Raw genomic sequence first — 22,038 nt, 5'->3', positions numbered from 1 at the left:
TCCAGGGAAAAAATAACCACTAAATCTTCTGTATGGTGACCCAGTGGTGCTCGTTTGCAATGCTCAGAAGTCCACTATAAAGGTCAGCCAGAATTAAAGTGACAGGGCCTGGCTCTCAGAATGTGGTAGCTGGTATCAACTGTTACATGGACAACAGTTTGTAGCAGACTTAAATTTTATATGCATATTATTTTCTTACTGTAGCTGCAGTTAAACTTAATATATTAAGGCTGGCTGGTAGTGAGAGTCCTCTAAACTCGAGCAGTCAGATTGACTGTTCTTTTTCATGCTGGATGAGTTCAGAAGCTTAATTTATCTATTAGCACAGTCATTCCTGTGCCAGTAATATAACACCTCTCCTTTATGTAATCCTTCCCTTGCTTCAGCCAGCTGATGAGAAGCCAAAAAGCACAACTTTTGATGAAACTGGCTATAAGTTCAAGCAGAGGAGTGAAGTTGAAGGATACTGGAAACAGTAGGACAGAATAAAATGTGTTTGGTGTGGAGGAAGATTCGTTATGCGAGATGGAATTGTGAATTAAAACAATGATACCTTATCTTCTGTTGATTGAATGAGAGAAATGGGTTAGTAGAAATCTGGGTCAGTAGTTAAAATTATCTTAGCGATGATCGTAAGATTTAAGTCTTTCACGTTGGAATTACAAAAGCAATCCTAATTAAGTGCTGAGACTTCCATATTGGAAAGTACTTATAAAGGTACTCTGATATTTGTACTACTGGGGGGCTGCCTTTACATTTGAACCTGATCGAAGCTCTTGACCCAGTATCCTGGTATATCCTGCTTTCTGGCAGTGGGATTGCTGCAACTGCTGTGCGTTCAATAAGCAATGAAAAATTTCAGTAAATAAATCCTATATTCAGAGAAGAACACAATCAGATACGAAACAGTTGCTGAGGCATTCGTTACATTGCCTGCAGCCTGTTTTTACATACTGCAGTGAGAGGTTGAGTAAGTGGTCTCTGGAGACTTGGCATTCTGCACAGCCGTTTGGTTTTTTTTCCCTTTAAACCTAGCACTGGCTACATGGGAGTGCTATGCAGGACAGCATGCAGCGTGTCAGCTGATCTGAGTATTAGTTTCACGGTACAGGAGGAAATGAAGTGTTTGATTCCAAAAGTTTTCCCTTCTTCAGTGCAATGGTGAGCATTTTGTTTCTGTTTTGGGTTGGATTTTTTGTTAGTTTTGACGTGGTTGTACAGATTCAGTTCCTTAATTTAAGCTGCTTAGTTTTTGAGTTATTTGCTACAGGTGCCTGTTCAGTTAGACAGTTCTGAGAGCTAAGCAAAAACAAGGCCAGCTCCTCCTCTGTTGCCCTTTTGCGGGGAGGAAGGGGGGTCAAAAGAGGTAAAGGTATAAATTGGCAATTCTTACAGCTATGCAAGTTTGTCCCTTTTACTGTGCTGCTTGCTTGTTTCTAAATAATACAACTTATGTGAGTGAATTTACTGATGTAGGAGATACCTTCTGATGTTTAATACTGCTAAGTCATTCTCGGTTAAGTGCGTGGCATAACGTTTCATATTTAGCACTTCAGTGCAGCAGTGCCGATAGGAACAGAAAATTGCTTTCTCACTTGACTGCAAGTAATTAAAATGTAGAGGTTAGTGTGTAAGTCATTGCTTCAGTGTGTGATTTTTCAAGTGTGTGTTTCTGACACTTGGCCGGCTCACTGTATAATTTAGTATTTCCTTTTTCATAAAGTTTACTTGTGCTTTAATGCCATACATTCACGTATCTCAGCAGTTTCTAGCCAGTAGGCAGGAGGAAGGATGAGCTCTTATATCATGGGAGAACAAAATTCGCCACCATAGTGACACAGCAAATCTTAGACTTTGAATGCGTTTCTTTACCTTAACATGGGATGGATTCATGTTGCCTTTGGAGAACCTGCGTTTTCACTCACTGTGAAGACCATGTTGAAGTCAGAAGGTGAGGTAATTCCACATGAGCTTTGTACAAGTCTCAGAATGTCTGAGTGGACTGGGAGCAAAATGGAGCTGTTATTGGGGACTCTGTGCATAGGGTAGAAGAAGCTGCCCAGTGCTCTGTATTTACCACTTCCAGCTGTAAGGAGATGTAAAGGTGGCTGCCCACATCATCCTCATGTGTGGCGCAGTGCTTCTTTTTGCTGTGGTTCCAACCTTCTGTTTGCAGTTACGGAAAGGCCAGTCTCCAAAGGTGACACCTGAGTACCAAAATGCTCTCCTCACCCGGCCTTTCTACCACAAGAGATTGTCATTTCAGGCTGTAGGTTAGTGTTCAGTATTTCACTGACTGGCATCCGAGTTTTATTCTGTTAGAACAGCATGGTGTTTTCTCCTATGGAATGCTTGGCAACATACTGTTCTGCTTTTATACATGTTTATCTTCCAGCATTTTTCTGTTCTGGTACTGTTGTTTGATCTAGGACAGCTCACTACTCTAGGCAGACAGAAAAAGCATGTGTAAATAATATTGAAATGGGATTTGAAAGGAAATTTGAGTGTAAAGAAGGCTTATGTGGGGGAATAAAGGAGCAAATAGAGGCTCATAAGGGAAGGTGAATAAGCTATAAGCTGTGTATTTTTCCCTCTGCTTTTCTGAGCAAACAGCACAGTGTTAAAAAAATGAAATGGGCATTGCAAACTGCCAGAACAATGGATGTGTTACATGTATCCCTTCCCTCCATGCCACCTGACCTTTTGTACCCTTTTACTTTTCACCTTCACGGGATTTTCTTAATCCTTTACAACAGTCCCTTTCTCACAGGTATAAAATTGAGCAGCAAAAAGGCTCAGGCTTAGCTTTCTGAAATGCATCTTAGTGATGGGCTGGTTCTTGGGTTTTATTCTGAGACACTCAGCCAAACCAAGTGATACACTGCAGTTAAGTGTGACAAAGCCTTGGGTATACAGTAATACCTGTGACTTGAAACCTTAGTGTGAATGTATTTCTCATTTCGTGGGATTTACCTCTAATGAATTTACTTAGAGGAATGGATTTAAACCTGGGGAATAATATAGTTACCATATGAAAAGAAAATGTCTGGCTGCCAAGGTATGTTTACTGTATTTTGTTGTCTTTATGTAAAACAAGTATCCTTTTTGCTAAGTTTTCTGTTTTTCTGTTTTTCCTCCTTTGTTTTCTTCTGTGTCGGTGTTTACTGTGCAGAGCTCTGGGATTGAAACTTTAGTGGAGGAGCTTTGCTCCAAGCTGAAAGACCTTCAGAGTAAGCAAGGTAAGAAATAAACCCTTGGACTTGTCAGTTTATACGTGTTGTATTAACTGTACGTGTAACTTTTCATTTAGACCATGCAATTTTAAAATAGAGGTTAGTAATTTCATTCAAAGAATTGCATACAGTTCCAACAATCGTACAATAGCATGCCTTGTTTACCTAAGAATTAGCCATTTGTAAATAGCATTTCCCTTGTGAAGAAAACACTTTTCTTTTTTAGTAAGTTTTCCATATTCAGCATTTTCTTTTCTTGTCTAAAGAAATCAAAATAAATCAGGCTTGATTCTGTTCCTTTTGTATGTTGATATTTGCAAGGAATAGATTGGCCTCAAATTACTCTTTGCTAGCTGTTATGTGAAAATCATTCAAGTAAGTGTAAAGGGGGTGTGCTTGAAATTCCTGGGCTTCATGTTCTAAAGTAATGGGGGCTTCATGTTCTAAAGCATATGGCATAATATGGAATTAGGGTTACTCCAGTCTGAATTCTTTGCATGTAAATGTTTGTTCAGGCACACAGCAGCACCCTCTGACACCTTACAGTAAATTTAACAATAAAGAATAAGTATTTGTCTGCTTAAAGAATGATTCTAGCTGTTCTGTTTTTCTGCTTTTAAACACTAATCACTTGTCTCTCCATATTGAATAGAACTGTGTTGTGTCACTTCCTTGCTGAGCCAAAATGGTGCTGACCATTTATTTAGAGAAACTAAGTAACATTTGTGTGCATTTCACAGCCTCTTTCATTTTTTTTTTTTTTTTTTAACTTATATTTTAAATATTTTAATACAAAGAGTTAAAAAGAGTTGCTTTTTGCTTAGGAAATATGTCTTTATGTGCTCCCAAAACATAGCAGCTACTGCAAGGATGCTTCTTTGTGGTGACACGCAGTCGTTCACAAAAATGTTCAGTTAAACAAATGGCCGGGTTTTGTTTGTTTATTTTTTGTTTGTAGTAATATAAGATAAAGATGAGGATTTGAATATGAAGTAACTAAAAATTCGATAGGAAATGTCCTAGTGGGGACATTGCTAATGGCCTGCAGGTGCTGGCTGTTTGTTGAAACTTGCCAGGCTGGCAAGACAATGGTAGAAATCTTGAATCTTTGGTAATAACTTGTGCCTTCTGTATGCCTAATGCTCAGACTAGAAATTGCTCCGTTATGTTACAGCATTTAATGAAAATGCACTGCTATTATAGATGTATGTCCTGGTGCTTTTTGTTTAGTACTCGTATATTGGCTATTTGAACTTCTTTGTTAAGCATTTGGAATTTTCTTCCAAAACAGAGGAGAAGATTCACAAAAAGTTAGAAGGCTCATTGTCTCCTGAGGCTGATTTATCTCCCACAGCAAAGGATCAAGTAGAAATGTATGCATTTATTATTATTATTATTATTAACTTAGTCGTATTTTATTAATGTATCCTATAACCTCTCTCTTCTTCTTCTATATAGAAGTTTTAAAACAATGAAGTTAACTTAGTGGTAAATCTGAAGCTTTGTGGATGTTGTGCAGTCTTGTTTTTTCCCTGCCATCTTCTTTTTTTCATCTTACATATTTAAGTATAAGCTGGTCCTGACTACTTTCTTATTCCTTTGTCTTTTGACTATAAGCTGAACTCGGACCAGTGCTGTATTTTAGTCTCCTTGAGACCGGATCAGCTAGAAAAATTAAAAGCCCTTAAAACAGCACTGACTGACAAACTACAATAAGAAAATGAGTATTCCGTCTTCTGAACTTCTGTTGCAGAAATGGGAAACTGAAACTCATTATAACCCTTAATATCTTTATAACCAATGTGACCTACTGGATACCAGGTACCTCAGGCTGGTGTTCCTGCAGTATCCAGGAGCTTTGTGGTTGACTTTTCTTGGAGATACTACTACTTTCTCAATCTTCTTAGCCATTGCTTGCAACAGTCAATTGGAAGTGTTGCTAAGCAAACAGTACTTCTCCAGGGAGCTGATTCTGTTAACTCACATTTAACTGACTTTTGTATGTTTTTGAGAAGGTTTTCATTGGAGCATATATGAGAATCTGCATTAATTTCTTTATAAACATATGCTGCTTCAGTCTTGTCCTTGTTGGACAGCGCTGTTATGCGTGTTATCCCGATGTTATACTACTGTAAGACAATGCCTTCTTTTTTTTTGTTTGTTTGTTTTTTTCAGTAGCTAAGGCTTTTTTTTCCCCCTTTTTTTAGAAGTTGGGCCATGTTGGTTTCCTTTGCAAACCCAAGTTGATGTTTGACTTTTTTTGCAACTTTTTTTTTTATAAGTGGAAGAACAAACCATGTAGAAGCTAACATTCCTTATTTTACAATGTAGAGTTAACAGTGGACAACTGAAATTCAGAACTGAATTGACTGAAAATGAGGACTTCTGCATTGATACTTTTAAGTTGCACACCTTTAGGATAGCTATTAAATAGCTTCGGTATCTAATAAACTTGGGATTCGGCCTTCACTATTTTAAGCAATTGCAATTTCTATCTACAGTGAAGTTTAGTACTTTCTAAAAATGGGAGCTTTACTTTGTAGTATCTTTTAAAACATGCATAAGTATATAAATATAAGCTTATCTTAATCTCCCCTTTGTTACCATTCAGATAAACAGTGCAGTGAATGGTGTGTGTATAAATAGAACAAGCTAGGCTTTTCTGACAAGTAGATTGGCAGTGTTTTGATGTGTTTTTAGTAGTACTTTCTAATTTTAATGCCTGTCTGAAGTTCTAAGATACAAAGGTCACCTTTTTATATTACTTTCAGGTACTATGAAGCATTTCCTCCTCTTTCTGAAAAGCCAGTTTGCCTGCAGGAAATTATGACTGTATGGAATAAATCCAAAGTATGCTCTTACTCTAGCTCCTCATCTTCATCCACTGCTCCACCAACTAGCACAGATACATCTTCTCCAAAGGACTGCAATAGTGAAAGTGAAGTAACTAAAGACCGAAGTAATAAAGTACCTGCCGCTGTGCACGAAAGAACCCAGCAGAAGAAAAGTAAAAATGAGAAAGAAAACAAGTTTAGTAATAATGCTGTTGAGGATAAGCCTGTTTTGTATAAAAAACAAGTCCGACATAAGTCTGAAGGAAAGATGCGTCCTCGCTCCTGGTCATCGGGATCCAGTGAGGCTGGCTCAAGTTCTAGTGGTAATCAAGGTGAATACAAGGCATCAATGAAATGCATTAAAGTAAGACACAAAACAAGAGAGGTTCGAAATAAAAAAGGGCGTAATGGGCAAAGCAGGCTTGCAGTGAAATCTGGTGAAAAGGCCGATAGAAAAGTCCACAGCGGGAGCAGTAGCAGCAGCAGCAGCGGGTCCATCAAACAGCTGTGCAAAAGAGGTAAAAGGCCATTCAAAGAAATTGGAAGAAAAGAAGCTGGCGGTAATGATGGAAAAGATTTGTACATAGACAGCAGAAATGAGAAGGAATATAAAGAAGAACCCTTGTGGTATACTGAGCCGATTACAGAGTACTTTGTTCCTCTTAGCAGAAAAAGCAAGCTGGAGACTACATACCGCAACAGAGAAGATATATGTGGCATAACATCAGAAGCTGTAGAAGAGTTGTCTGAATCAGTGCATGGTCTTTGTATTAGCAACAATAATGTTCATAAAACATACCTCGCAGCAGGTACTTTCATCGATGGTCACTTTGTAGAAATGCCTGCAGTTCTAAATGAGGATATTGACCTCGCTGGGACCTCAGTTTGTTCTCAACCAGAGGACGACAAATATTTAGATGATGTTCATCTGTCAGAACTAACACACTTCTATGAAGTGGATATTGATCAATCCATGTTGGATCCTGGTGCCTCAGATACGATGCAAGGGGAGAGTCGGATTTTAAATATGATTCGACAAAAGAGTAAAGAAAAAAATGATTTTGAGGCAGAATGTTGCATAGTGTTAGATGGAATGGAGTTGCAAGGGGAAAGTGCAATATGGACAGATTCAACCAGCTCTGTTGGTGCTGAAGGGTGGTTCTTGCAAGACCTTAGTAATTTAGCTCAATTTTGGGAGTGCTGTTCATCTTCTAGTTCTGGCGATGCAGATGGAGAAAGTTTTGGAGGAGATTCTCCTATCAGGTTCTCCCCCATCTTAGACAGCACAATGCTTAATTCACATATGCTTGCTGGCAATCAAGAGCTCTTTTCAGATATTAATGAAGGGTCTGGTATAAACTCTTGTTTTTCAGTGTTTGAAGTGCAATGCAGTAACTCTGTTTTACCGTTTTCTTTTGAAACACTCAACTTGGGAAATGAAAATGCAGATTCTAGTAGCACTGCTAATATTCTTGGGAAAACACAGTCTAGGTTGCTAATATGGACCAAAAATAGTGCCTTCGATGAAAATGAACACTGTTCCAATCTTTCAACAAGAACTTGTAGTCCATGGTCACACTCGGAAGAAACACGTTCAGACAATGAGACTTTAAATATTCCATATGAAGAATCCACACAATTTAATGCAGAAGATATTAATTATGTAGTTCCTAGAGTGTCTTCAGGTTATGTAGATGAAGAAATTCTAGACTTTTTGCCAGAAGAAACCTGCCAGCAACAAGCTAGAACTTTAGGAGAAATGCCCGCTTTGATTTTCAAGAAAAAATCTAAGCTAGAATCTGTCTGTGGTATTCAGCTAGAGCAAAAAGCAGAAAGTAAAGACTTCGAAACTACACAGGGGTGTAGTGCAAGCAGTCCGCACGAAGATGGCTACAGCTCAGGGGTTATTAAAGATATCTGGACAAATATGACAGACAGAAATTCTGCAGCGGTGTTAGAAATAGAAGGAGTAGAAGATGAATTGTTTTCAACCAATGTAAATAACTATTGCTGCTGTTTGGATACAGAAGCAAAAGTTGAAACCCTCCAGGAGCCCAATAAAGCAGTGCAGAGATCAGAGTATCACCTTTGGGAAGGTCAAAAAGAGAATTTAGAGAAGAGAGCGTTTGTCTCAAATGATTTATCAAAAGTAGATGGTGGTGACTATACTACACCGTCGAAACCTTGGGATGTTAACCAAGATAAAGAAAACTCATTTATACTTGGTGGTGTGTATGGGGAGCTGAAAACATTTAACAGTGATGGAGAATGGGCAGTGGTGCCACCTAGTCACTCGAAAGGAAGCTTATTGCAATGTGCAGCTTCTGATGTAGTGACAATTGCTGGTACGGATGTTTTTATGACTCCGGGTAATAGCTTTGCCCCTGGTCATAGGCAATTATGGAGGCCATTTGTATCATTTGAACAGAGCGATCAATCAAAGAGTGGAGATAATGGATTAAATAAGGGTTTTTCTTTTATCTTCCATGAAGACTTACTGGGAGCTTGTGGTAACTTTCAAGTTGAAGAACCAGGGCTTGAATACTCATTCTCTTCCTTTGACCTGAACAATCCATTTTCTCAAGTTCTTCATGTAGAGTGTTCGTTTGAACCAGAAGGAATTGCATCTTTCAGCCCTAGTTTTAAACCTAAGTCAATTCTGTGCTCTGATTCAGACAGCGAGGTTTTACACCCCAGAATATGTGGTGTTGATCGAACGCAATACAGGGCAATAAGGATTTCTCCAAGGACTCACTTTCGCCCAATTTCTGCATCTGAACTTTCTCCAGGTGGTGGAAGTGAGTCAGAATTTGAGTCAGAAAAAGATGAGGGAAGTGTTGCTGTCCCTTCTCAAGTAGATGTGTTTGAGGATCCACAAGCGGATCTCAAACCTCTGGAAGAAGATGCAGAAAAAGAAGGGCATTATTATGGAAAATCAGAGCTCGAATCTGGAAAATTTCTTCCCAGATTAAAAAAGTCTGGAATGGAGAAGAGTGCACAAACATCATTGGATTCCCAAGAAGAATCTACTGCGATGTTACCAGTAGGAAGCCAAGATCCGTGTTTAGAATGCAGTATGAAAGAATCCCTAGATGGGAGGGTGATGGAGAGCTCTAAAGTAAACTGCAGAATAGTGGAGCCGCGAGAGGAGACTAGCAGGTTTTGCAGTTGTAAAGCAGGATGCCATTTCCCCACTTACGAAGATAATCCTGTTTCTTCAGGAGAGCTTGAAGAGGTACGTGGATGTGTAAAATTATGGAAAATTATGGTAAAACAGCTGATAACCAGCAGTTCGTCATGTGACAGTTCCATTTAAACGATTGTAATTGTATAGCTTTCTAGGATATAGTTCTATAGAAACACAAGAGGTTCTGCCTGAACATCAGGAAACTGGCTTTTGTTAGTTTTTTACTGTGAGGGTGACATAGCACTGGCACAGGTTGCCATAAAAGGCTGTGGAGATCCCTGTCCCTTAGAGATACTTGGAAGCTGTTCAGACACAGTCCTGGTCAGTCTCCTCTTGGTGACTTTGCTTGAGCAAGGAGGTTGGACATGATAACCTCCGGAGGTCCATTTGAACCTTAATCATTACATGTGTACTCTCATGACTTTAGAATCTGTTAAGCTTTTAGTTTATGATTTACATATAATGTATTAAAGTGAGCATAAATTTTGGATAGTGAAATGTTAATGGTTTTGATTCAAAGAAGCCAGTCTTCTCAATACGAATGTCAACATGACTTGTCGCTATTTCCAGGTAGAAGGCTGTGGAGTTGAACTGTCGCACGTCAGCTTAAGCAAAGAAATGTTTCTGGAAAAGGGGTTATTGGCTGGAAGATAAAGCGTTCTCTTGTCAGTGTTAGACATAAAATGAAGTAAAACTTGGATGCAAAATGTACGTTGCTACCGCAGCACCGTAAGCAAGCCTCAGCGTGAGTTAAGCTCAGAGTTTTCTCTCAGTTAAGCGTAGCCATAGGTTAAGACTTAAAGCAGAACACCCTTGCAGCCATAAATAGCCTTTTCTTGCTGTTAGCTCCCTCTGCTGTTGAGGAAAAAAAAGAAAATCCTTGACCTGCAATATTTGGCGCAGAGAAATTGCGTGGATACTTACAAGGTGAATCTGAGGTAGTCTTTTCCTCTTCAGTGTCTTCTTCTGCGTACCTGGCAGTTGTAGTATCTCCTTCAGGAAGGAATTCTTTGCTTTTAACTGAACAATTGTAATCAGCTTATGTTGTGCAGATTGTATACTCTTTAGTTACAGGTTTGAAACACTAAATTATGTATGGGCAGGCTAACCATTTTCTTGCTAAAACTGAAGCAAACTTTTTTTGTTGAATGAAAAAGTTCCTTATTTTTCTTCCTCATTTATTTCTCCTCTCACTCCCCTGTGAATTAATTACTATTACTGCTTCTGTTCCCTTCAGTAAGTTGTTGTCTGCTACTTGTGCAACAGAGTCAAATAATTGTGACTTCCTGCTTCTCCAGAGTCTGGGGATTTTGTGTTTGTGCCAGGCTTTGTGATTAAAGTCACCAATAAAATGAATAAACCTTGGCTGTAAGTCAGAAGAGATTCTGGAAGTTACCCTTAACCAGAGTCTGTCTAGCTTTATCATACGGTAGCACGTAATAAATGAACAAATGGTGATAGTGGGAGAGAGAATTTCCTACCAGCCTCTTTTCAGATCTCATTTCTTGAAATTTAGTGCTCCATGAGGATGATTTGCTCTTTTCGGTGACTTACTCATACAAGAAAGTAGTATGTGCCTGGTATGAATTTATAGCAGTTTCAAAGTTTATGATAGCTACAGGCCTTGAAAAAAGCACTGCTTACCAATTGCTGCTCAGAAATTTCTAGTATTCTATTTTCCTTATATTCTCTGCCACAAGAGTAAAGCTAACTGCTTCCCATTCTCAGGTCACGTACTTTTGGCAGTCTAGACTCCAATTTGGTTTGAAATGAAGCTCTTCCTAAGGGACCTGAGGAGCCTGATTACAACTTAAACTCAGAACGACTGGGTCAGCTAGCCTTCTTATATATAGTGTGTCTCAAGAGAATGCAAATACACTCTGGGCTTGTTTAAGAGCAGTTAATGCATATCTGGTGGTAATTGGCTTTTTAACTTGAAAGCACATGTAAATTTATAGGAGTTAAGTCTATATGTAAAAGTTTTCAATCAGTAAGACAATAGATTTTAATGTATTGGTTATGAAGCGTGCTGTAGTAAAGATGACGATTTCATATGCAAGAAAGGGTGCAAGTGGCATACAGTTAGATTGTGTGAACTTGTTTCTTGTTAGGAGTAGTAGTATTTTCATCAGTGTTAAAATCAGTATTAAAAATGTATAACTGAAATCACTTAGGAGAGACGTTCCTTCTTGGCACCCCACACACGTGCAGGGAGTTTTAGATTGGCAGCAGTCAGTATTTCTAAAGGATTTTTTAAATGAGACTTTCGTGCTTTATTGACCTAGGATAAAATTTAAATGTATTGTTTGAACTCACTGTTACTAACAGTGTCTGTGTTCTGAGACTTGAGTACCTCCAATGTTTTGTCTAAGTAATGAACTTGAAGATACCGATGTAGATCCCTGTGTGATGGTGGATGATTGGTTCTACATCACATAAACCTGTATTATGTACATGTGCAAACACACTTCTTTCAGTACTTCCTATTTACAAGAATGTAATTGAATCTTGCTGAGTTTCCTCCCTCTTACCTTATCCAGCGGAGCACTTCATTCAGGGTCATAGGATGTTTTACAGCAGGAATGTGCCAATAGCTGACACAGAAGCTCTTTAAAATTGAATTATATACCTAATCTTAAGATTTAATTGGGGGAAAAAAAAAAAGACATTAAGGTACAGTCCAGTTTCTTCCAAGTAAATGCTCTTACCATTTAGCTGTGGAGTTATGGGTAAGTATGTACTGTGGCCCTGTTAATGGTTCCTGACTTTAATAACACAGAAACTCATATCCACACATGTTATAGGGCTCACCTACTAGATCAGAGCCCATAAGAAAGCTTATCCTACTGGTAATGGGCTTGTGGGTTCTGTTGGAATTGTTACTGTACTTCTGAGGTCTGAACATGCCAACAAGTGCCTATGGGGTGAGGGAATTTGAGTGGCAAAAGCACATCAGTGTTCATGGATCTCGTGACTTAGTTGGCCTCTGAGATGTACTGTTTGATTGGACTAATGGGAAGTTGGTATTAACTTCCTTAGGAGGTATTGGCAAAAGAGAAAAGGAGGAGGGGTGACTTATGTTGGTTCTGAGGTTAATAGTGTATGGACGACCTGCAGTAATCCTCTCGGTAGCTGTAAGAGACAAAATAGAGAGGGTCTGTTTTATGCCTTAAAACCAGGAGAATTAAGTGGAGGAAAAATTAAATTCAAGAACAAGTTGTCATCAGTGTCAAAGTGCAGAGTACTTCATTTTTAAAGGGTTATTCTCCTTCTGTAGGAAGGGAAGTAATTGCTCCTCTGCAGCCAGAACTGGCAAGCCCTCTGCTGGAGCACTGTGCCCAGTGCTGGTCATCTTGAAAGAAGGTAACCTGAAAAGTGAGCAGAAGGATCACCACTTCTGCAAATAGAGTGGTGGGCTGAGGAGGCTTCATCTCAAAAAAAAGAGAAACTTGAAGGAGAACGCAGTCACAAAAGATAAGGAGTCATGTTTGTTCTGTAAACTCTGCTGTACACAAAGAGCAAGTGGATGTGGTGGCCTTACAGCAAGGGAGGAGCTTTCTCTAAGGCTTAAGTACTTTAGGGAAGCAATAGAAATACTGTCTTGAAGAGACCTGGAGTGTAGGCAAATATCTATTAAGAGTAGTTCGTTGTAGTTGATTCTGGCTCTGTGCAAAATAGAGATGATGACCTCGTGAGTTCCCTTACAGATGTGTTTTCAGTGGAACTCCAAAACAGGATGACTGGCAGGCTTTAAGAATATACAGCTTAGACTTGTGACTGCTAGAGCCAGATGTGTGTTCCCAGAGTAGCTGATGGAATGTAATTTGAATCTCATCTTTTGGAGTGGGACTCCATGGGTTCACTGCTGCTGTGATTTCTGAATTGAGTCTGTCAGCTCACTTGTTTCATGTTGTGTACATTTATGTATATGAAAGTGCCCTGTGTTTGTTTGAGACATTTCCTGAGCTGGGACTTCACAGTTTGCAAATCTTTATTGCCTAGAAGTCTTAAAGAGAGAGGCAGGGAATTGAATAAATTTAACTGAAGAGAGTCATGGTTTTGCACTGTTAAATGCAAAAAAAAAAGTTTATAGGGACTAGATGGATAAAACTGCTGGGAAGGATGTGAAAACATTGCTCAAAGACATGCAGTGCAGGGAGGGTTGGGGAGGAAGGGGGCAAGCAGGAAATCCAAAACAACTGTTTTTGGCTTAGTGGTTGTCTTTTAAATTTTTAGCATAAACAACTTCCCATTTATAGCTTCTATATGCATAAGAAGAGGGAGGAAGAACCCTGTGCCACATTCCCCAGTCTCTCTCCTGTATTTTGTTCCTTGTCTTTTCCATCTGCCTTTATCATTTATCATTTGTGTAATCAAACCTTGTATTGCAGATGTGACAGAAGCAGGTTTATTGCTGGACGATCATTATTGACTCTCCAGGGCTGATTTGCAAAGAAAGCAGCCTTATCATAAACCTGTGTAGAACAGTAATCTTCCTTAGCTGCCTTATTTCAAATAGATATGTGAGTGGGAGAGGTGAGGAGAACCTCATCTGCTGTAGGAAATGGCATTGATGGGACAGGAAACAATCTTACTGTTTACTGTCTTAGTTGTTTGTACCCTTAGCAAAACAGTGGATTGCAATTGCATGACGGTACTAGCTCTGTAAAGCAGCCGTACATCAGTGGAAGAAGGAAAACCATCAGTGTTCTCCCAGACCTGCAGCAAGGCTGGGAGTGAAGCAGTCATTGTACATGGTTTGGCCTTCTTAGCTTTGAGCTCTGTGAAAGAGAAAAGTAAAATAACATGAATGATCCTAGAGAGGAAATCTGCCTCTTGCAGTGTCTAATAGCAGTGCAGTTTGTGAGTAACGGCTGTTCAGATGAGTGGCTGGAAAACTTAAAACAAGGTTCATAAAACACTGAAAGCGTGTGTACAAGAAAGGGGAGGTATAAACTGAGAATGCAGTTTTAAAAGAAGGAATGCTAAATTGGTTTTTGGTGTTTAGTGTCAAAATGAATTTATTAAACATCTAAACAACTAAAGGAAGAAATGGTTTTCTTCAGTGAATGTATAAACAGCAGCTCCTGCCCCCCGTCCCCTCCTGAAGACAAACCCTGGCTGGATTTAGTGTTGGTAGCAGGTCTTTCTACAAATGTCCCTTAGTTTTAGACATCAGACCTTAAAGCTGGTTTAGAAGTAAGTCATCCCATGAGGATCATCTCAGGGCCAGGAGCACCAGGTCAGAGCTTAAGCTGTTGCCCTGTTGGGCTGCTCCTGTTCCCTGTTTCCTCTCACACTTGTGATAGTGGGATAGGGCTGTCGGGATGAGGAGCAGTGCTGGCCAGCAGCAGACCCTGAGCCGTCATCTTGACACAGACATGTTGGCTCTGATGGTGGCTCAGCCCAGGAAGCAAAGCAGCCGTAGCTCATTAAAGCCTGCCAGCCTCAAGCTGGCTTTGTTTGTTTATAACCTGCTGTGCTTCACCCAGCACATCACATGCAGATAGGAGTGCAGGTGTGACATCAGCAGCATGAGCAGCTCTGAATTTGATAAAGTGTAGTGCTGGTGGAGTTTAGATACCTTTGTAGTCAGCAGCACAGTGATGAATTTATTCATGTGCTTCCATTCATTTCTATCTGTGTGTATTTCCTGTTAAGGTTTATTCTGAAAGAGGAGTGTTATGATAGGAAAAAGCATGGATAATTTCAGTATCTGTCACAGAATTTCACAGGGAAAAGAGTTTCATCTGGAAGATGCTGCTATTATGGTCTTCCTGAGTTGCTCATTTGGTTTGAGAAGGACTCTGTTCAGGTTCTGTGGCTTCATAATTCTGTGGATTGTTAAAGAGGAAGAAGTGGGCAGGTATTGGTGGTAGGTAGACAACGATCTTGGGACTCTTTTCCAACCTTGGTGATCCTATGAAAAAGAGGCTCCATAATTTTCCACACTTAAATGTTCTCAGGGTTACAGAGGAGGGAACTAGATAGTCTAGGGAAATAGCCGCACGCTAAGCCTTCAGTATTTCCCAAAGGAAAGGCTCTGGTAAACTGAAGTTAGCATTGAAATATGTTGCAGGGGAGAGTATTTATGCATTTTTAGTGAATGTTTTTAGCACAAACAAATTTATTAGTAACTCCTGTAACTGGTTCTTCCTCATGCTGACATTCTCCTATTGTGTGAAGCTGCAATTTGTGGTTTTGTTCTGGGTTTGTACAGCTCTGTATCTGTGACACATGGGCCTCTGAGTGGGTTCGTGCTGGCTGTGGTAGTTCAGGTAACGGCTGTAGTAGTTCAGTCCTTTCCCATCAGTGTTAGAAACTGGGCAGTGTGACCGATGTGACCTAGTGAACTGTCACACCACTTTCCTCCTTTTCATGTAAGTATGTTATTTATGGCATAACGAAGCATGATTATTGTCTAAACAGTTTCCTGTATTGAATACTGATCTGCAGAGAATGAGTGGCAGCCAGGAAAAGCAGTGCTGGTGGGAAAAGGCGCTCTATTCTCCCCTTTTTCCTGCGTCACAGTGTGAAGGTAAGAAACCGTGCATGCCTGAACTAACTCACTGTTGCACCTGTGCTAGAATTAAGAGGTCTTTGTTGTGGATTTGAATTGTCGCAGATGAGTTAGAACTACCACTCACATTTAAACAGAAACAAACACAAAAAAGGGAAGTGCATTTTTACAGTAAATTATCTGACAGAGAGCCGGGGTTCCTAGGTTAGATCTGTGGTAAACCTCCGGCGTGCTTCTGAAGTGAAACAGCTTTGAAAATAGCCTTAAGCACTCATGCAGAGTCGCTTAATTCCAGGATTTGGCCTTACACAGAGCATGCTGACCTCTGACTCTGAAAATACTTTGTGACATTTTTAACGTTTCAATGCATACAGCGTGTAGGCAACTAATTTTCACTGGAATGTAAGAGCATAGCAGCCTTTTATAGGCTTGCATAGACTACATGCTCGTTATTTGGTGAATGTGAGGAATTCCTCTCAAGCTGGGAAGCAGAGGAGCTGCCTCCTGGCCACCCTTCACACTGACACTCTGGGAGCTTTTTGGTCCCGTGCTGAGCATTAAGCCCAGCCCAGGCAGGCAGTTTACTGGCAAAAGCAGGTGTGCTTCCAGCTCTCTGTTGGCTCCCAAAGTATTGGTATCATCTGACAGCTGGCCATAGGCCAGGAATTCTGTCAATAGAATCCAGAGATTTTGTTGTTGTTGTGGATTTTGCTGTATGGCAGTTTATCTTTTCTGGGGAGAAGGCTAAATAAGAGCATTCTGTGTTCTAAACTGATGGGTATCTGATGCTTTCAGAGGCTCAGTGCAAGAAACGTTTCATCAGAGACCTTGTTCCCTGATAGTCTGGAATTACAATGGCCAGTAATTATCACTGAATTATTTCTAGAGTGCACCTTAAAGTACAACCAACTGAAGCATGCTTACATTACCCTCAGAAACATCTTTGCTTCATGAACTCCCAGCTGTAGAGACGTGTCTGTGCTGTGAAAGGGTTTGTGCCTGCAGGGTTGGCCTGGGCCAGGGACTCATACTGTAAAAATACTTGGTATTTAGATAGTGAAGTTATTTAGCGTCTTCTTGTCAAGTTTGTTTCCGTGGTGGTAACTGCAGAGATAGTATCTGTGTAACAGCAAGTGCAGTGACTCAGAACTGTATGTATTTTATGCAGAGTAATGCTTTAATTCCTGTGAGGGAATTGTGTCATCTTACTGCTGACATCTGCTGGTCAACTCACAGATTGTCTGTGTGTCACTGCCTTATTTCATCGGAGGAAAACAGTGGTTAAAACAACAACAGAAATTCCATGAGCTGCTCAGTACAGCCTCAGAGTTGGCGTGAAGCTGAATTATTGAAGGATTTTGTCTTTTAGACTAAGCTTAGGAAAACCAGAGCTTTATACTCAGATCTAATGCTACTGATTCACAAATCTGGAGTTTTCTGTATGGGTAGTTTTATATATATACGTATATATGAACACTGATGCATGCAACCTGTATGTATTTATATATACTGTTATTGTATAGAGAAGATTAAGCTGGAAAATAGAAATTACAGCCATACTCTTTCACAGTCTTTGAGCTTCTGTCAGTATCAGACTATACAATACTTGGTGTGGGCGTAGGAATATAAATGACCTGAAACACCAAGCAGTATCAGAACTGAGCAATGTATGTTGATAATAAAGTCATTTTTGATCTTTGTGTGGTATTTTCCAGATGTTTTCATTAACTGAGCAGCATTGCTATTAACGTTAGTTTAGTTACCTGGGAAAGATCTGATGATGCCTCAGTAAGACCTTATGCTGAGCTGTTTGTGGATGTCAAACTAGAATCCTCCACGAGCACAGAGTTTAAGTGTTGTAAGAGTGTGAGTTTTAAAACTGCTGCTCAAGGTGCTTTTATTTTGGCTCAGTGTAAATAATGGAGTTCCTCAGTTTTTCTTCTTTTCTTTTCCCTTCGTTTTTCCTCTGAACAACCCCCGGCCACTCTCAGAGTGTTACACAAATGCCAAGGGAGAGAATGGTGTGGGAGAATTTGCAGATGTAAAGGAGATACCCAATGACGATGAACACCTTTTAGATTTTAACATGGTAAGTTTGCCGTTGGATCAGGGGAGAGCTCCTTGTTTGTGTAAGGGCATTCATGATATTTAACACTTACTGTCAGCATTTGGAGACAGCTTTTGCAGCAGTATCCTCCTAAACAACACAGTGATAATGACACATTTGCAGTTTACTTTTGATTCTCTCGCCATTTTATGCAAGTCCTAAAGGGCCCTAAATTTAATTAAAGCCCTAAAATAAAAGACCACATTTTTTCCTGCTGTTCTGTAGTTGTCGATACATCACGGACTAAGACAGGAAAGAGTAGAATTTATCCTGCATTGTGCCATTTCTCTTGAACACGTACAATATCGCATTATTTACCAGCCCAGAAAAAAAAAAGCAAACATGTTTTTATTGTTCCCCATCAACACTGTCAGTTTAAATCCGTAGGTTTCTTCTGTTTATGAAGCAAGATGTGCAGATGATATAAACGCCGAGGCAAAACCAAACGGCTTCAGGAAGAAGATCTACTCCAGCGATAGCTCCAGCTCTGAGGACACAGCTTCGGAAGGTGGCAGCGAATGGGCCGATCCGTGTGAGGAGGAGCTTTTTTCTCGAACTCAACTATAAAAACTGCAGAGTAGGACGGATGACTTAAAAGTAACGTGAGGTGGAAAACTATCCTTCTTTGAGGGTCTGTAGCTCTAAAACAACAACTTGAGTTTCCTCTTCAGTTAATGGATTCAGATGTGTATTTATCTTTCTCTTCTTGCTTATTTTATAGATGAGGACACAGCTGTCCCGTTGAAGATTTTTTTCACCCCCAAACTGTTAAATTCTTGGCTATTTGAACTAGACTAGATTGTGTTGTTAAATCAAGAATGGATGTGCATGTGCTTGTCTTAGTAGTACCACTGCTTTTTTGCATCTTAATTGCAGTTATTTTCATTCGTAACTGTAGCCCTACCACTACTGCTATCTTCTTAGCATCGCAGTGTCTACAAGTACTTCTGCTGTTCAGAGACTTTAGCTTTTGGCACATTAGGCTTTGTTCTTTAAGAACCGGGAGATAAATACTTAACACTGTAATCTATCAGTGCCTTTCTGAATGCAGGAGAAAAGCATGAATGACTTGTCCGGTCTTCATTCAGTAAATCTCATGACTTTGAAGTAGGAACAACAGGGTTGTGCTTTAGAGACTTACAGAAACTGTGTTTTCTATCCTATGATTCCCTTTCTCCCCCCTCCCGCAAACCAACGCTGAGGTTACCATGGTTTGTATTTTTGCTAACTGGAGTAGCCAAGGATTTTTTGTAGGTATGGAGGCAATGTGGGTTTTCTTTTTTTTCTTTTTTTTTTCTTTTTTTTTTTTTTTTTGTCCTTTTTAGCAACTTGCCGACGTGGGGCGGTTTAAAAAGAAGTAACACCAAAAATAATAAACCACTGTGGTGATGTGTGGGTCGTTTTGAATCTTGTAACAAGTAATGAGAATGTTGTCTTGTTGCAAACGATGGCGTTCTTGTAACCCGCAAAAGCATTCGAGACGGAATTTGAGCCTGAATGACTGAAACGATCTCAAATGCTGGGTGTGCTCCGTGTTTGAAGTGCGAAGGGTCAGTGCTTCACTTGAGAGAAATCCTGTGGCTGCTGCAGTTAGCTGCTGTTGTGGCTGTAATTTAGTAAACCTCGTAGTTCATTTTGTGTTTCTGAGAGAATGCGTGGGGCAAGTTACGTGTGTGGTGGGTGGGGGTAGGGCAAGTGATGACTTACAACATACCTGTGTGATTGCAGTAGTGACTGTTGCTTTATGTGACTTGCTTTTCGATTTTATTTTGTTAACTTAGAAAGTCAATACATTGTCAAGTTGCATCTGTACAAAGGTATCAACTCCTTGTGCTTTTAACACATTATGCAAAATGTATAAGCCAGGAGGAGCAATATTTGCAAAACTAAACGTTCTTAGTTCTCACCAACTCGTAGTTAAAAACCAACAACGAAGAACTAATTATACAGTAGCAGCATGTCTATAACATCGAAAAGTGCAGAAAGTCCAATACTGACTTGAAAAGCTTAACCATTAATTTTGACAGGCAATAAACATCACGTGAGAACTGTAGCTGTTTGAAACGTGAGCTGAACTGGCTTTGAAATATGTTCTGTGCTAGAAAGGTTTTCTGAATAACTGGGTTTTGTTGCCTTTATTAAACTGATAGCGTATGAATTGAAACGCGTGGTTAGAAAACCAGGCCACACTTGGTGCAACATCGTAGCTGAGTTCCTTACCTAAAATTGGCTCAGCCTGTCCCTACCCTGGGGCTTTCTTTTGGTCCTCCTATTGAGCTACGTTTTAGGGTTTGTATTGATACAACAAATCTTTTGACACTTTACAGTTTCTTTTCTTAATTTATTTGCAGACTTTGGAGAGATTTTTATATATTTTACTTTCTTCTGGAGCTTCCTTGAGAGCTTGTTTAGCACCTGCACTGAGAACTAGTTAACTGTAACATGAAAGTAAACAAGAACTTTACACGTAAATTCTTCAGATCACTGCAGTGAAGAATGGAATAGAACTTCATTCAAGAACAAGAAATGATCAAATGGACATATTTCAAACACAAACTTCAGCTCAGTTAATTTTGGCTGGAGCTGCTTCTTTGGTAAGAAAGGGCTCAAAAATCACAAAGGTGTTGCCTATAGTTACGTTGTGGTATGTAATAATTCCAGCACCTTTGGGGAAAATAAAATCGTGTTTTGAGCTTGGGCAATAACAAATTGTCTGTACTTGTTTTCATAGTTTACTGGCTAAAGCTCTAAAGCTTTCAGTGAGAAGTGAAGTGTGGTTTTTAGTTTTTCTGTATGGATAGAAACACAAAACAACAACAAAAAGCATAAAAGGTTGGCATACGCTGAACCGCACTGTGGTATGAAGCGCATTGCATATCCATAGCACTGAAGTATCAGTTTTCCATTCCTGGGCTGAAATTTGTTTCTACTTTTTGCTTCAAGTGGTTGTATTGTTCTGATTTCACGTACACCAGAGTAACTGATTTTGTTTTCTTGTGGAGTTACTTAACACCAAATAAAAATATAAAAGGACAATTGGATGGTGTGTTTGTGTGCTCATTTTCTTTGGCTGACAGTATGTAACTCAGGTAACACACAGCAGTTAGAAATTAAACGTTATCAGAGGAGATAGTCACGGTGTTCAGAAATTAAATGTTATGAGATAGCAATGGTGCTTCTAATCTGGGGGTCCTTACCGCGGTATTTCCTCACGTTTTGTACTGAAAAAAAAGCATTAAAATGAAAGAGTTGAAGCCTGTCTTCAAAGGAGTAAATCTGCTGTATCATTCAGTTGTGTTACAGGAGGCTACCCTGATCCCTTCAAGTACAGGACAGGGCAGGTCACTGAATGCTTCCTTTACTGGTATTGCATGTTCCTCTCCTGCTGCTGATCAGTAGGATTCTGCTCTTTTCCTCTTTAAATATTTTTTCATGTCATAGCTTCTGGTTTTCGTGCTGACCTTTGGCTTTAATTCCGTTCACTTGGAGGTGGATTGGAGTCCATGTTCTGTTCATTGTGGAACCGTCGTTGGTGAGACAGCAGTCCTGTCCAAGAAGACACAGGCCTCTTGCATGCTTTTTGAATACTCTGTTTTTTCCTGTGCTATTATTCGAAACAAATATTAAGTCATTTGAAGCATTACAGATCGGCAGGGAGATATTAACTTGATCTGTGGTCTGCCCAAGTTGAATATTACCTGTTTTCATTCATCATTACTAGTTCTGGCCAACTCATTGTTAATTCAATACTCCCTTGCTTTTTTCCTAGCCACTGCCAATAGGAAGTTACCACATGCTGGGCTCATTCCCTTCTGTACTGCAGACCTCACGTGTTTGCTTTAGAAACGTGGTTTCAGTTGTGCTGATATTAATAAGAGAAGCAATTTTTTGTTATGTGTATTCTTACTCCTCCACACCTTTTTTTTCATAAACAGCTTGTAGGTAGCGATAAAAAACCAGCCCAGCTGCACGCATTTAGTTACAGTAATATCAATTCAAATGTGCTGGGAAGTCTCATAGAATGTTCTCCTACCTTTCGTTCCATGCAGCAAAGCTTTTAGTCTATTTTTACCTAGCACTTAACAGCAATGGTAGTCAGAGCCCTGGTTTCACTTCCCTCATCTTTTTTACATTTGCTAACATTAAGATCCTATAGG

General features: G+C 39.7%; 1 protein-coding gene across 2 annotated transcripts in view; it reads left to right on the top strand.

The window, feature by feature from the left end:
- KIAA0232 (KIAA0232 ortholog) overlaps window positions 1-20,920 on the top strand; it is a 59,867-nt gene extending 38,947 nt beyond the window's left edge. Inside the window, exons 4-9 of one of the 2 annotated variants that reach the window (XM_072334566.1) lie at window positions 3,173-3,239; window positions 4,525-4,606; window positions 6,005-9,302; window positions 15,711-15,792; window positions 17,766-17,863; window positions 18,269-20,920. In XM_072334566.1, the coding sequence (XP_072190667.1) occupies window positions 3,173-3,239; window positions 4,525-4,606; window positions 6,005-9,302; window positions 15,711-15,792; window positions 17,766-17,863; window positions 18,269-18,448 (3,807 nt within the window). In that variant the 3' untranslated portion in view covers window positions 18,449-20,920. Of the gene's footprint in view, window positions 1-3,172; window positions 3,240-4,524; window positions 4,607-6,004; window positions 9,303-15,683; window positions 15,793-17,765; window positions 17,864-18,268 lie in introns of both variants that reach the window. The other variant, XM_072334565.1, reaches the window with a different exon arrangement.
- Window positions 20,921-22,038: the final 1,118 nt, after the last annotated feature.

Source organism: Excalfactoria chinensis, chromosome 4 (assembly GCF_039878825.1).
Source record: "Excalfactoria chinensis isolate bCotChi1 chromosome 4, bCotChi1.hap2, whole genome shotgun sequence".
Classification (NCBI taxonomy): domain Eukaryota; kingdom Metazoa; phylum Chordata; class Aves; order Galliformes; family Phasianidae; genus Excalfactoria; species Excalfactoria chinensis.
Note: the sequence above shows the minus strand (reverse complement) of the source record. Positions and strands in the feature narration are given on the sequence as shown.